The sequence below is a fragment of the Ictalurus punctatus genome, chromosome 1 (genome assembly GCF_001660625.3).
Source record: "Ictalurus punctatus breed USDA103 chromosome 1, Coco_2.0, whole genome shotgun sequence".
Classification (NCBI taxonomy): Eukaryota; Metazoa; Chordata; class Actinopteri; order Siluriformes; family Ictaluridae; genus Ictalurus; species Ictalurus punctatus.
The window spans coordinates 14,207,481-14,222,560 of NC_030416.2; the positions used below are offsets into that span (position 1 = coordinate 14,207,481).

General features: G+C 41.2%; 1 protein-coding gene across 1 annotated transcript; it reads left to right on the plus strand.

Moving 5' to 3' along the window:
* Positions 1-71: 71 nt before the first annotated feature.
* Positions 72-13,579, plus strand: colq (collagen-like tail subunit (single strand of homotrimer) of asymmetric acetylcholinesterase). Its single transcript, XM_017471442.3, has 17 exons — positions 72-786; positions 1,791-1,888; positions 2,252-2,362; positions 3,474-3,518; positions 4,134-4,160; positions 5,665-5,736; positions 5,855-5,917; positions 6,084-6,110; positions 6,268-6,312; positions 6,396-6,431; positions 6,516-6,596; positions 6,716-6,812; positions 8,644-8,786; positions 10,985-11,104; positions 11,241-11,367; positions 11,460-11,562; positions 11,665-13,579. Exons 1-17 carry the CDS (start codon positions 693-695, stop codon positions 11,732-11,734), a joined length of 1,359 nt encoding a protein of 452 aa, XP_017326931.2. The 5' UTR covers positions 72-692; the 3' UTR covers positions 11,735-13,579.
* Positions 13,580-15,080: the final 1,501 nt, after the last annotated feature.

The window sequence follows — 15,080 nt, forward strand, 5'->3', positions numbered from 1 at the left end:
TAAGCATGCCATTATTTCTGAGGGGGAAGAAAGGCCAGTAGGTTTCTACCGCACTGGTTGATACAGTCTGTGTAAATGATGATTAAGAGACAAGATGTTCTGATAAGTGACAAATTTTGCTCTTTGTAAAAAGAAAAATCTTCTTCATAGGCTGTGAATTTTCATATTTTCTTTCACAATACATAAAGGTGTGGTTATATAGATAAAGGTTCAATTATACATATGCATAATTATAGACAACTGTGCTCCATGTTATATCGCATGTAAGGTCATGATTTACTCCAGACGTGACCTGTCGGCACGTCTGCTTATTATGTGTGTGCTTAAAATATATATGGGGATGCGATACATATGACACATACTCACCTCAATGTCAACGCAGCATGTCGCTTTATATTCAATGTGCAGCAGGGGAAAACAAAGGCAGTGCCAGTAGTAAGAAGCTAATATTGGTTACAAAGGGCAGCTGACCACTATATATTTAGCACAGGGCCAATGCAAAGGAGTGATTTTAACCATGGCATGGGTTGGCATTCCCTTTTCCCAAAGGCTTGTGGATAGTGAAGAAGGCAGGGACGTGTGTGTGTGTGTGTCAGAGAGAGAGATAGATAGAGGGGGGAGTGTAGTGGTGTGAAGCCTCAGTTCAGTAGCCAGAGTCGTTGGAGGTACAGAGCTCTCTGCAGTCAAGCAGCATGTTTCTTTTCACACTCGGACTGTATTTACCTCTCCTCCTTCATTATGCTTCGTCACACTCCTTCATGGACAACATTTTCTCCTTTCCAGCAGGTACGACCACTCAAGATTGATTTGTGCTTGGGAGGATGATTTTAATGTCTGTTCAGAACCTGGAGCTTGCAGCTTTTGCAGTTATTCTTCTATTCCTTGGTTTGATGCATCTAAAGGTCTATCATTATGGAACATTTACGTTATCTGTCTTGTACTTTTCCATTTTACAGCCACTTGTGTACACCAGAAATGCACAGGTTTCATCAAAGCAAGGATTATTATTGTATATTTATATGCAGTGAGCTATATCGAGAGATGTTTTCTTTTTTATTGCAGATGTAGTCAAAACACTTACTACGTCTACAGTAAAAAGAAAACATTTCTCATTTCAACCCACTGCATATTATCCTTGTTTATGTGTTTTGTCGAGGTGCTCTGTGCTAATGATGATAATTACTCTTTCAGCTGATTAATGCATAAGAATACATGAGGAGGACATAATGGTACGCTTATTCTATTTCAAAGACTGTTTGACTGTGTCCCTTATTTTTATCCAGTTTAATTGCGTGATGATTATAAATATCTATATACATTTGCATGTTGTACCACAAAAACAGAATATTTACAGATTATATGTGGATAGTATGAATCACTGAATATGTAATTCATCTACCTGCAAGAAAAACAGCACTGAGAGCATTTTAATATGTGAGAATTCTCCAACAACTGAAAAGAATAATTACCAATGCAGCATTGGGGATTCGTTTTCAGCATTTAGACGGAGAGTAAATCTATATTCGTTTGAGTACGTGTTGTATTGTAGTGTTGTGTGAATGCATCTGTTGCATTGTCACAAATTAACTGACCATTTGCAACAAATCCTTATTGGAAAAAAAATCAAAGTAAAGCCACCATTTGTTAGAAAAGCTATCGTTTCTCTCTGGGCAGTTATCTGTATGCCTGACAATCTCAGGGCCGGCTGCCATACTCCATACCCGAACACTGCTTGTTGTATTCTTATGCTGCCGGTTTGTTGACATGTTCTTCCTGTTCCCCAACCACAGATCTGGAACCCAGGAAGAAATTTAACCCGTGCTGTTTATTGACTCCGCCTCCACCCCCGTTGTTGCCCCCACCCTCGTCGCTGTGGCACAAGCCTTGGGTAAGTCATGTGACTCCTGCAGCAGCCGGGGTGATTTGTCCTTGGAGTGGTTCCATGAATCCTGTGGTCCCCTCAGATGCTTGTCTTATCTGAGCGTAAAAACGAGGTGTTGATACAGATCAGCAGATGGATCGCATCATGGTTCTAAAATCATTAGGCTGCTAGACTTACCTTGTGTGTATATTTTTCATTCAAACTTGTTGACTTGTAAGTAGAATATATATTTATATAAAAAAAAGACAAGTCAATAATAAAGTTGGAGTGTGTTCCAAAACCAGATCATATTGCAAAGATACTAATATTATCGCAGGTCTGTAGCCTGAGCCGGCGATGAAGTTGTGCTTCCTGTGTTTCATCTTCCAGAGTGATCATGGCAATGTATGGAGAGATGGGAATACAGAGGGAGTGGATAAGAAGTCACCAGTCACCTGCCGGGTGGGAGCACCCGGACCAGCCGGACCGGCAGGACCTCAGGTACAACTTCTACGTCCACCAACACTGGGAGACTCCAAAGCAGACATCAGCAATATCCACCTGATTTAAAAACAAATTATTTGGGGTTTTGACAAGTATCTGGAGCTTGAATCCCACACTAAATGTCTCTATAGGAATTTGATTCCATAGTTCACACCAGGGGTGTCCAATCTTATTCGCAAAGCGTCAGTGTGGGTGCAGGTTTTCATTCCAGTCACGCAGGAGCCACACCCACTTAATGAGTTAAGCTTGGCTTTCAGTAGACTCAGGTGTGGCTTCTGCTTGGATGGGATGAAAATCTGCACACACACCGGCCCTTCCCGATAAGATTGGACAACCCTGGTTCATACCAACCAACACCTGGTTTTACATAATTATAATCGCTTCCTGTTTAGAGGGAGTATTGTTTATATGAGTACCAGGGAGTTGGTGCCTTTAAAGACGTATTGCACCAAAAATCCAGATTCCCAAGACTCCCAGATTCTCCAGGCTGGATTAACTGGAACTAGTGCTCATGCAATTTGATGGCTTGGTGAGATTATTGGGAAAATCACTCATATACAGTTTTGAATTTTGCACAAAGTGCTCCTTTAAGGTTTTGCACCCTGCCCAGCTGTTTCTTCCAGTTTTATTAATGCAATGGTGCTAACCCTTCTCAGCATATAAGACCCGTGTGACTTCCTGTAGTCCGCTTTCTGCAGTGAGAAGGATGCGCCAGGTCCTCCCCATCGCCGCCACCACCACAAATCCCACCCCCTCACTACATGGCAACACATTAACGCTCTACATTTAGAGTGGACGGAAATAGGCTTTTTCCACTGACTGTCTCTGCACCACGCATCCTTTCTTAGAAACGAGACACTGCTCAGCATACTGCCCCGAGTCCCACTCTGCCATATCCTAAATAAAGCGGCTGCTTGTCTGTGTGATATGTGATATATATCAGGTATTTCTTGGCTTCTGATGAGTGCCAAGTGGCTGGCAACTTTTCTTTACACACCCTTAAAAAAGAAGACATCCTGTATCACTGATGATTTCATTTGTCATGACTGTAGGATCTCAGTTCTGAAAGTTTTATGATGTGAAATTAAAATTGTAATACTATACACAGGGTCCTCCTGGATTACCAGGACCAAAGGGACCAAAAGGAGAAAAGGTACTCAACAGACACACGTGCACGCTCACACACACGGTAAAGCAAAATACACTGTACCACAACCTGACTGATGCAAATGTTCATCCCACAATTACATTTATGCAAATTGTCCTTAAATGATTAGCCAAGACTTGTTTGGTATCAGAGATTAATACGTAGTTTTGCACACACGCACACACACACAAAAAAAACCCTGCTACAGGGCTGATATAGCTGACAAATACATAAAGCTTGCTATCTTATTAAATTGTTTATGCACAATTATATGGTGTTATTGAGTCAGCTGATGTCCCTTCAGGTGAGTGTGTGATGACTGAAATCTATTAGATAGACTTCCGTACTTGTCAGCCACATTAACCTTAACTAATACTATATTATTAAGTATTTCATAAATACAGCTCCATTTCTGCACGTTGTGTTTGTTTTTATATACAAATCACATGCACTGACTTTGTGTGGATTCAGTTTCACTGCAAAGTGGGACCATTTCCATGTTGTGTAAGCTTTAAAATGATTCGTAGTGAAACCAAACTTGTATAACATGCAACAAGGACATGGTGATTATCCTGCACATTGTACTGTATCTCTTATTTTTCCTCTCCTCCATGTTGCCAGGGAGAAATTGGGAGACCCGGACAAAAGGTAGGACATTGTATCATTGCATAATCCATTAAATTTTCTCTCCTAAATGCATTTGGGTAAGAAGAAAAATCTCTGCGCCCCCTAACACACACACACACACACACACACAAACACAAACAATACATTACTGGCCCTGTTCCCAGCCATGCTTCACACTGCAGCCACACATAATATGCCTAATGCAATTCCAGTTAAATGCAACCTTGACAAAGATATGCAGGACACAGAGTCCAGAAACACCACTACAGCACTACTAAGAGGCATGTTTTTATATCTTAATGGGGACCTAAGATACGAATATGACAGATAGACCTTGTGGGAATATATGGCTGATCTTGAAAAAATGGCTTTTTTAAAATTCAAAAACAGCATCTTTTAATTATATATATATATATATATATATATATATATATATATATATATATATATAAAAGAGGCAACATATTTCCCTTCGGTTACTGAGGTTAAGGTTAGAGTTAAGGTTTGGTGTAGACATAGCATTAATTATTATATCAATGGAAGGTCCTCAGTATAGTCAGTATAGTAATACAAACAAGTGTTTGCATGCCTAACAATAACCACAGCCATTGGTGGTCACCTTAATTAGAGCCTGCCCTTAATGGAATGTCCCAGTGGCTCTCTTCCCACAATTCCACTGGTGGGCAGGTGTAGTTTCCTGGGAGGTTTTAAGGCTGAGCATCGATGTGCGGTTGTGAGAGGGGAAAGGGGAGGGTGAAACTGATGGAGGTAGCTTGCAGTGTAATTTAGCTTAGTGCTGAAGCTACCATAAATCATTTGCCCACCAACAAGCCTTGTCTCCTGTTCCCTGCACATCATTTAATTAAAATCAGCAGTGTGATGGGCTTTCTAGCTAGCTTGCTCTCTCTCTCTCTCTCTCTCTCTCTCTCTCTCTCTCTCTCTCATGTCCAATATCACTCCGCCTTTCAGAAAGACTCAGGAGACTTGCCATCCTCACATTGTTTTTACTGTGATGTCTCTTAAACGAATTCTGATATATGACACAAAAAGAGGACACTTCAGGTGATTAGTGAATCAACCACTAAAGCTTCAGTGGTTGGTTGCTTAGTGGTTAGCATGTTTGCTTCACACCGCCGTGGTTGGTTATTCAAACCTCGCCTCCACCCTGTGTGCATGGAACTTGAATGTTCTCCCCGTGCCTCTGGGAATTCCTCCAGGTACTCCAGCTTCCTCCCGCAGCCCAAATACATGTGTTGTAGGCTGATGTGTAAATGTGTACGATTGTGCCCTGCAATGGGTTGCCACCCCGTCCAGGGTGTTCCCCACCTTGTGCCCTGGGATAAGTTCCAGACTCTCCCACAACCCTGTGTAGGATAAGCGCTATAGAAAATGGATGGATGGATGGAAATATCCACCCTGTGCACTTGGCTTAGGATGTGCTTTAATATTAGGATGCTTTATCTTAATGTATGTCATTAAGCTCTCGGTCAGGAGCTGGTGTGTGACATGTTTTGCATTATTGCAGGGGCGCACTGGCTCCCCAGGCCTACCAGGGCGACCGGGACCAAATGGATGGCCAGGACAGAGTGGGCCCAAGGTGAGCTGGCTCTTGTATGATGAAATGGAAAGCAGCACTTATAATGGAATAGCATTGTGAAGTTACACATCATCTGCATGGTGGCAGTGGTGCAATATAAAATGATGTGTTTTCCCAGGGGGAGAAAGGTGACTCTGGGCTGATGGGCTTGCCTGGAGCACGAGGACCAATAGGACCCAAGGTTGCCTAGAACTGAAAACATCTTTCTAAGTGCTACTTGTGTTTTTATGAAACTTAATTAATCCTAGACAAACACTAAATGGAATTGTGAAAATAACTGATCATTCATTATATAGTACTAGCAAATGTAATTGCTTTTCCATACATTTTTATTTTCTGTGATGCAGGGATTGCCTGGATACAAAGGAGAAAAGGTATATTTCTTCTCCAACACATATGTCTGTGCCTTTGCATGCGCTCTGTCATAGTCATTTTTTCTCTCTTTTTTTAAATGTAAGAGTTATTGACGGACTGCACCAAATCTTGGACTGTGATTGCTTTAGCATTTTTTTCACTGTCAACTTTTTATAGGGCTCACGGGGCGACCGCGGTGAAGCTGGCCAAAAGGGTCAGAAGGTGAGATTTGTGTTGTTCTTTTAGCTGTGAAATCTGATGATGTAGATTTCTGGTGTCCAACAGTGCACTGTGCTGTGTTTCAGGGCACAATGGGTCTGCCGGGAATGCTTGGCCAGAAGGTGAGAAAATGATTTCTAATCTGCGTACCCACTAAATACCCGTTAGGAAACATTGGGAAATACGTTTATGTGATCTTTGATCAGGGTGAAATGGGCCCGAAAGGAGAGTCTGGCATCCCAGGAAGCAGAGGACCCACTGGGCAACCAGGAAAAAGAGGCAAACAGGTGAGTAATTCCCCGGGATACCGATAACACCAGCAGCTGTCTTGTTCTAAAAACACAGTTTGGATCATCATCATCTATATGTGAATTAAAATCTTTGATTTATTTGATTTCTGAATTAGGGTCCAAAGGGAGACACTGGTCTCACAGGACTAATGGGACCAGCAGGCCCTCAGGGACCCCCTGGTCATCCAGGTCCTCCTGGTCTGCCTGCTTCAGGTAAGTGTTTAGGTTAAACACACAAGATCTCCGATTCTGAGCTGACTGGAAATGGAAATGTATACTTACTAAAGGAAGGTGGAATAACTTTCATGCATATAACTGAAGATTTTGTCTCAAGTACTTGAAGCCATGGAAATAAAAACTAGACCCTGGTGTTTTGCTTTCTTAGTTAGGACTGACTTTTGCATTTGAGCCTCTAAATAACTGCATAGTGACACAAATCCCAGGGCTAAAGGGTCGAAAGAACTAGGGGTACATTTAAATCAGCGACACCAAGGGATCCTTTTAGCCCCTGAGCAACCTGATCTGCAATGTTCGAGTCCAGAGGCATGACATCATGTCTTTAAACTGACTGAGAGAGAGGCCAAGTTCCTCACAGATATACAAACATTATGTAACCCCTTCATTAATGTGACACCTTGTTTAAACTTCTCTACAAATTAAAAGCAAGTAATTACCCTCTGTGAAAGACGATAAGAAAATTTATACCACAGTGCTGTTGAATTCTCAAACTGACTAATTTTCTATAACCTTACATGATGTCATGCAGGTGAAATACTTATTTAAATTAGAGCTGAAGGGCTACTTGCATTAACACTTCTGCACACACATATTGTAGGGTCAGAATTTGGCACAATCAGCATGAATCCATGGATCCAACCTGCCTTGTGTAAACAGTCCAGGCTGGCGGAGGTGGTGTAATGGTGTGGGGAATGTTTTCTCGGCACACTTTGGGCCTGTTAATACCAATCAATCATTGCTTGAATGCCACAACCTGTTTGAGTATTGTTGCTGACCATGTGCATCGCTTCATGGCCACAATTTACCATCTTCTAATGGCTACTAACAGTCTGATAATGTGCCATGTCACAAAGCAAAAGTCATCTCAAACTGGTTTCATGAGCATGACAATGAGTTCAGTGTTCTTCAGTGGCCTTCCCAGTCACCGGATCTAAATCCAGTAGAACTCCTTTGGGATGAGGCAGAACGGGAGATTCACAGCATGAAAGTGAACCTGAACAATCTGCAGGAATTACGTGATACAATCATGTCAACATGGACCATAATCTCCAGAATGTTTCCAACATCTTGTGGAATCCATGCCACGAAGAATTGAGGCTGTTTCAAGAGCAAAGTGAGGCCCTACCCAGTATTAGTATAGTGTTCCTAATAAACTACTCAGTGCGTGTATGTAAGAAAACATGCAATGCTCCTTTTAGTAAGCTGGAGAAAGAAAGAAAGCTCTATTTATGTTTTCTGCTGTGGCGAAAGTCTTCAGGACACTGGACTTTGCACTTTATGGTTTCAAATTTGCACTTTTTCTTTGTATTCGCTTCAAGAGAGAGAACAAATGAGAGGCTAATGAGGGAACAGCTGATCTATTGTAAGTGATAACAGGAACGAACGTGTTTTCTGGACATTTTCAAACATTAATGTAACCATGAAAGGATATGGTATATCATTCGGTAATAAATAAAATATTGTAACTGTGGGCAAATTGCTGTAGTTTGAGAGGAATAAAACACTCTGGGAGGTGCAGTTAATGAATGTGCACTTTGTGTCTGGCTGCATCACACCTCGTGGTCATTGATTATTTTCCTGAAATTACACACCTCATACACACCTTATCCATTACTTTGCATATTACAGACAGCACAGGGTGGTGACATGCCTAATGTGCATATACTTATGGACGTTCTCTGATTGCATTAATAAACGCTTAAGAATGACATTCTTGGAAGTGGTGAGTTGTCCTATTTGGGAAATTCAGCTAAACACAGAGACTATTTGTGTCAATGCTCAGATTTAATGTCCTTCTCGTTTCTAGGGCTGTACGTGGTGGGGCCAAAAGGGGAAAAAGGGCAACCAGGTAACCCAGGCCATTGTGGCTGTAACTCTCTTGTGAATATGAACAACCCTTCTAGCTCATTTGACCAGAACTCCAGGAGCAGCTATCCCAGGGTGCCAGCGGTAAGCTAGTGGTTTTTAGTTTACGATATCTCATGAATACCATGATTAGGCCTATTACGAATTTAATAATTGCTGGTAATAATTAGTGGTAAGTCGTTACTATATTTTGCTTATAGAACCATTGACTTTTCCAAATTACAATCACTTAATGTTGTATTACAAATCCCCCATTGAACACATGGGTTCTAAGTCCTGATGTAAAGTAAGTGTAAATCTTGAAACATTACATTACATATATCTACAGTATAATTAGTAAGGTTAATAATTAGGCTCTACCTTGTTTCGCCCTTTTACACGATGTGGTCTTGTGTAGTGTTCGCCTGTAAAACTGCTTTTTGTTTGTGGTATTTGATGGTCTGACAGGAAAAAGGGAATATAAAGAAACTAAGCACAAGTACAGAATCATGTGAACACAACCAAAGCATTTTCATAGAAAAGAAATTCTGTCCCTGCATTTTTGTCAACTAGGGCTGTTATGATGTCATGGTCTCACGGTTAGTCGTAGTTTATGATCAGATAGTTAGTTAGTTAGTTAGTTAGTTAGTTACATTTACATTTATATAGTGCTTTTCTAGACACTCAAAGCGCTTTACATAGTATATGGGGTGAATCTCCTCAACCATCACCAGTTACCTCACCATTGACTTTTTCAAAATACTGGTTAAAATACAATGTCTCTTACCATCTATTTTCAACCTGATAAAGTTCCTTACTCTTCTTACTCCTGTGGTTCTCATCCATTTTGTGTCTGGCTGTGACTACCTAAAAATTTAGGCTGGTTGTCACAACACCCTCCGTCTGAACTCCTGGTGAGAATTTAGCCAATCACATGGCAACAGTGCAATACATAGAATCTTGCAGATACAGGTCAAAGAGCCTCAGTAAATCCAGTTAAGAGAAACAGGACAGTTTGGAAAAGATCAGGCGATGTTTTTCCAACTGTCCAGTTTCAGAGCCCGTGTCCACTGTAGCCTCAGATATCTGTTCTTGGAGGGTGGAACTCAACGTGTTCTGCATTCTGAGATGCTTTTCATGGTTGTAAGCAGTGATTATTTGAGTTAACATAGCATTTTTGCCAGCTCAAACCAATCTGGCCATTCCCCTGTGACCCCTCTCAGCAATGAGGTGTTTATTCCCGCAGACTTGCTGCTCACTGGATGTTTTTTTTGGTGGGTTTTTATTATTTATTTTTTTTATTTTATTTTCACCATTCTTTGTAAACTCTAGAGACTGTTGTGCATAAAAATCCCAATCACAATTGTGGTGAGCAGGAAAGCATCTCAGAATGCACAACATGCCAAAACCTGAGGCAGATGAGCCAGGTGAAGCCTGCAAAAAACGTAGCCTGGTCTGCTGAATCCTGATTTCTGCATGAATCCATGAACCAACCTGCCTTGTGTCAATAGTCCAGGCTGGTGGAGGTATATTCAGTATTAGTATAATGTTCCTAATAAAGTGCTCTGTGAGTTTGTGTGCCCACTGTACATTAGTAGGTTTTAAAACCATCTATATACGACAGTAAAACTGTTTAAATAAAATGTTGCCAAATTTGTAACCAGTCACATTCATACACTTAGTACTGAAACCAGAAGAGTCTTTCAGTAAACAAGTAAGAATATAATATCGGGCTGCCAAAGTCCACTTCCAAAGCTTAAACATAACATTTAGGAAATAATCGCAGTGAAAGTAAGCACAGCTTTTTCTCTCATATAAAGGATAATCATGGAAAGGTTTCGCTCATGTGTGTTTACATAAAGCTAAGGCACATGATTCCTTTGGTTGCTTACAAAAGTAAACAACTTAACTAAGAAAACTGTTTTGAAAAAAAATCTTGATTTCTTTCAAATGGAGTGTAAACCCTCAATTCAGATATTCATTTGAAAGGTCAGAGGTATTGTCACGTGAGGGTGTTTCTTGACAACACTGATTATATGTTGGGTACGATGGCTTTCCGTCTGTACACGTCAATAAGCAATGCGTTGTCTCTTCTCTCATAATGCATTCACAGACATCAGCCAGACTGAACCCACCGAATGAGGGTATATTTTTCCAAGCATCCTCAGAGAACAGAGTATTCAGTTATCTCTGCAGTCTGACCGCTAAAAGGATCAAAACACTTCAAGAACCAGGGATTGTCAGGAGCCTTCCAAAAGATACAGCATATCCATAGCGTGTTGGTTTTAATGGTTGTGTTGCAGATTTTTGTGGTGAAGAATGAACAAGAACTCGACCGTCTCCACACTGATAATGCACTGGCTTTCCGGAAAGATCAGAGGACTCTATATTTCAAGGACGCTGATGGATGGTTGCCAATTCAGGTATCTAGTTGTTTAAGCAATACAAAGTGTATCACATTTTGAATATACTCGTCCATTGTGCACTTGAGTTTAAACTTGGGGAATATCTTAATAGAGCATTTTAATGCTTAATCATCAAACTATTCTTTCATTGTAGCTAACACCATTTCAGTCAACGGAGCATGCGCCAGATCAGGACGGTTTCTGCGGGGATGGCACTGTGCAGGTGGAGAATGGAGAGGAGTGTGATGATGGAAACAAGGTTGTCACAGACGGCTGTGTCAGTAAGTATCGATTCTAATGCATTTCTCCTTCGACTGGAACTCATCTGTCCTCCTGTGTGACTTGCTTATTAAACTGTGCCTGCGTGTCTCAGAGTGCAGACACGCATATTGCGGTGATAGCTATCGGTATGACGGAGCTGAGGAGTGTGATGGAAAAGACTTTGGATATCAAACCTGCAACTCTTATCTGCCTGGGTAAGATCCAGCCCATGCATTCTGTAATCTGATTAATGCTAATGCCACTAATTTAGTCTTGCTGGAAAGATGAATATAATGTCTTTTCTTTTTCATGTACAGATCTTATGGACATCTTAAATGCACCGTCGATTGTTTCATTGACTCCACAAGCTGCAAGTATTTTACATGAGGAAGACAAGAAAAAACATGGAGCCCCACACTGTCTTGTGAAAGTAGCAGGGAACAAGACTGGCACTGCAAACAAACAGACAATTAAAATACATTGTTTATTTGGGGCAGGGGGATACAAACATGCATATTATACTAGTTTGTTGCAATGCTGCTGAGAAGAAGCCACATAGTTCACTCGAAAAAGAGCACTCTGCTCAGTCATGGCAACCGCACAGGACCCATTGCTCTCTGTCTTAAGGAGTCAACCAGGATGCTGTTCTCCGTTCTGTTCAGCCTTTTCTCTGCGGTGCTGGACACCTGCTTGACATTCTGCTTAGATGGTTTGCCATGAATCTGCTGTCTTGAAAAGGCAAGCCTGGACTGGACTCAATACCTCAAAGTAAACCTTTTCCACAAGGAGGCCATTTTCTAGTGGCCCACCCCTCCATCTCTTTCCAGGGTGCTGTGTTGTATTTGGACTGCAATGTGAACCAATTGGTTGGTTGAAATATGGTATAATAGGCTACTATGGCACTTATCTAAGGCCACAAAACCCACTCGACTCATTAAAGGTATGTACATAGGCCGTATGCTTTGACCAAATAAGGAAACAAGGCTTCAAGCTGGAGTGCCACAATAAAGGATTGGATAAAACCAGCTGTGTTTTAAAACTTAGTCCATGATGTTAATGCTCAGTGGATCTCTTCCACGGTGCGAGAAACATCAGATAAGCTGCAAGGTCAGAGAAGCACTGACCCAAAAAAACAATAGAAGGAATTAGCTAGAGCTCATGATGTTCCTTAGGTGGAGGTGCTCCGACTACAGCCTTGTTAAGGTCAGGGTGAGGTTTTATCTAGACACCGTCATTCTTACCTCAGGAACTGTCTGAGTCATCATTAGAGCTGGTCCACCTCCATCCCCAGGTGGAACAAGCTTACATATTCCAGTATTCTTAAGCTGCATCTAATTACCAGTGTCACTTGTATATTACATGTATTGCTGTAAACGCTTCAAGATTTGATGAAGAAAAAAATTCTGATCCTTTGGGATCTTGACTCTAAGCTTATTTAAGGTTGTAACCGATTCACATATTATGGCTGTCAAACTGTTAAAGATTTCTATACTGTCAATTAGCTTTGGCAGGGGAAGTCTATTGCTGCTATCTAGTAGGCTAAAGACTGTTGGCATTAACCCGAATTAACAGTTACTGACCATTTTTGTCATCATTCTTAGACTGCATATGTAGCATGAATTTTCTGGTTTCAAAAACTGCAACGCACCATATCATATATCACTGTTCTTGTATTGTGACATTTTTTTTATACAGTCTATTGAAAACCACTGTAAGTGTTTTATTCATACGCTAAACGCAGCATTTGAGACTTCTCCATACTTAATGATTTCTGGAAGTGATACACTATTCATGTCTACAGATCTAATGTATATAAGATAAAGTGTCTTGAACTTGCATCAGCATGTTATTACTACTATATAAGCTCACCATGAAGGTCAATATTACAGTTGATTGCTGTATGTTATTTCCAGTAATATTCTGTGTTATTATTATGTCTGATGTTTTTTTTGCCAAGATATGACTGTTAGTGAAGTGCATTAGGTATCTCATGGACTGTTATCTTCTCTTTTCAGTGATTCAAGCAAGTATGTTAAGATGTATGTTATGATGTGTATTGCACTATATACAAAGAGAACATGGCTCATTTAGCATCCACTGGTGCTGTTGCATGTTGAGATAATGCAGCGGTGAATATTCTGTCCTACTGTAATGTGGATTATTATGAAATTCTTGTTTGATACATCCATTAAATTAAAGTTTATAAAGCTACATTAAAGCGTTGTTCTCCCCGTCGTGGATCAAGACCTTGTCTACTTCGGTGAACCTCATGACCATGTCATCAGGAGCTTAAAGCTCCCAGTACATTCACGCTTGGTGAACAGATCTGAGAGGTCATACAACAATGCTAATGACCCCTTGAAAGGTACAAAAAAGACAACAAGTACCCTGTCTTGGTTAAGAGTTACTGGGAGCTACACGGTTACCCCTGGAGCCAGGCCTTTCAGTATCAGCAGACAAACATCTGGTGATTAGGACAGCATTTCCAAAACAACTGGCAGAAAATATTTGTTTGCTTTGTCTTACACACAACTTTACTGAAAGATTGATAACTGATGCTTATTGAGTCTGAATAGACCATGTTCAAGTCCTCCATCGTAGAGGCAGCTACAAGAATCTAGCCAGAAAGCTTTCCTAGTGGTAACCCCAGGATGCACTAGTGGACACCAGTGGTCAAGTTACAAAAGGAGGCTTTCTGAATAATACTCATGCAGGTCTCTCCTCATTCAAATGAGAAATACAGGAGAACCAGACTAGCTGTGGCAGAAGGGAAAACCTAGTCATGGGAGTCCATCTCTGTGGCTGAGGTTACTACAGTATGGCATTTATAATCTTTCATAGTGGCAAGGCAAAGCTGCAAGAGGGATGAGATTTGGCAGGAGATGTTGAAGATACTGAATAAGGTTGGGGACCAGATGGTTTGTACCACTTATAGCGGAATTTCCTCAGCCTCTTGGCATTAAGTCAAAATTATTTAAGTTGGGTGTCAGTCTCTGTAAATAATGTGTCTTGTCTCTATTCCTGTTTGTGGTTCTCACGAACAGGATATCTAGATCCAGCCAAGATTGGAGAGGTGCCCAATATGGGGGGCTAGAAGTAACATCCCTGCGATAATGATGATGATGATGTTCTTTTGGCACCATGAGAGAATGGTTCACTCCCAGAAAAGAGGGGGATGCTCCTTTCAAGTGAGGGGAGAGACATTGACTCAGAGGAGTTTAAGTAGCTTGGGATCTTATTCACGATTAATGGAAAAAGAGAACATGAGGGTGACAGACTGAAAGGGTCAGCAGCAGCAGTATTAATGTTGCTGTAACATTCTGCAGTAGTGAAGCTGGAGCTCAGTTTGTGAACAAAGCACTCTTTCATGAGCTTGTGAGCTATAGGTAGTGATTGACAGAATACATTGCAATACAAGCAGAGTGAAAATGAGGTGTAATTGCAGGGTTCACTCTCTGTGATAGCCAAGTGCTTAATGATAATGAGTCTTTATTGGTCACATGTATGTTACAGCACAATGAAATTCTTTTCTTCGCATACCCCAGCTGTTAGGAAGCTAGGGTCAGACATGGTACAATGACCCTGGAGGAAAGAGGGTTTGCAACAATGGCAGCTTGGCACTGTTCTGGGGCTTGAACCCCTAGCCTTCCGATCAGTAACCCGGAGCCTGGCAGTGCTGGGGCTTGAACTGGGCAGTAACCCAGAGCCTTAACCACCAAGCCACTACTGCCAA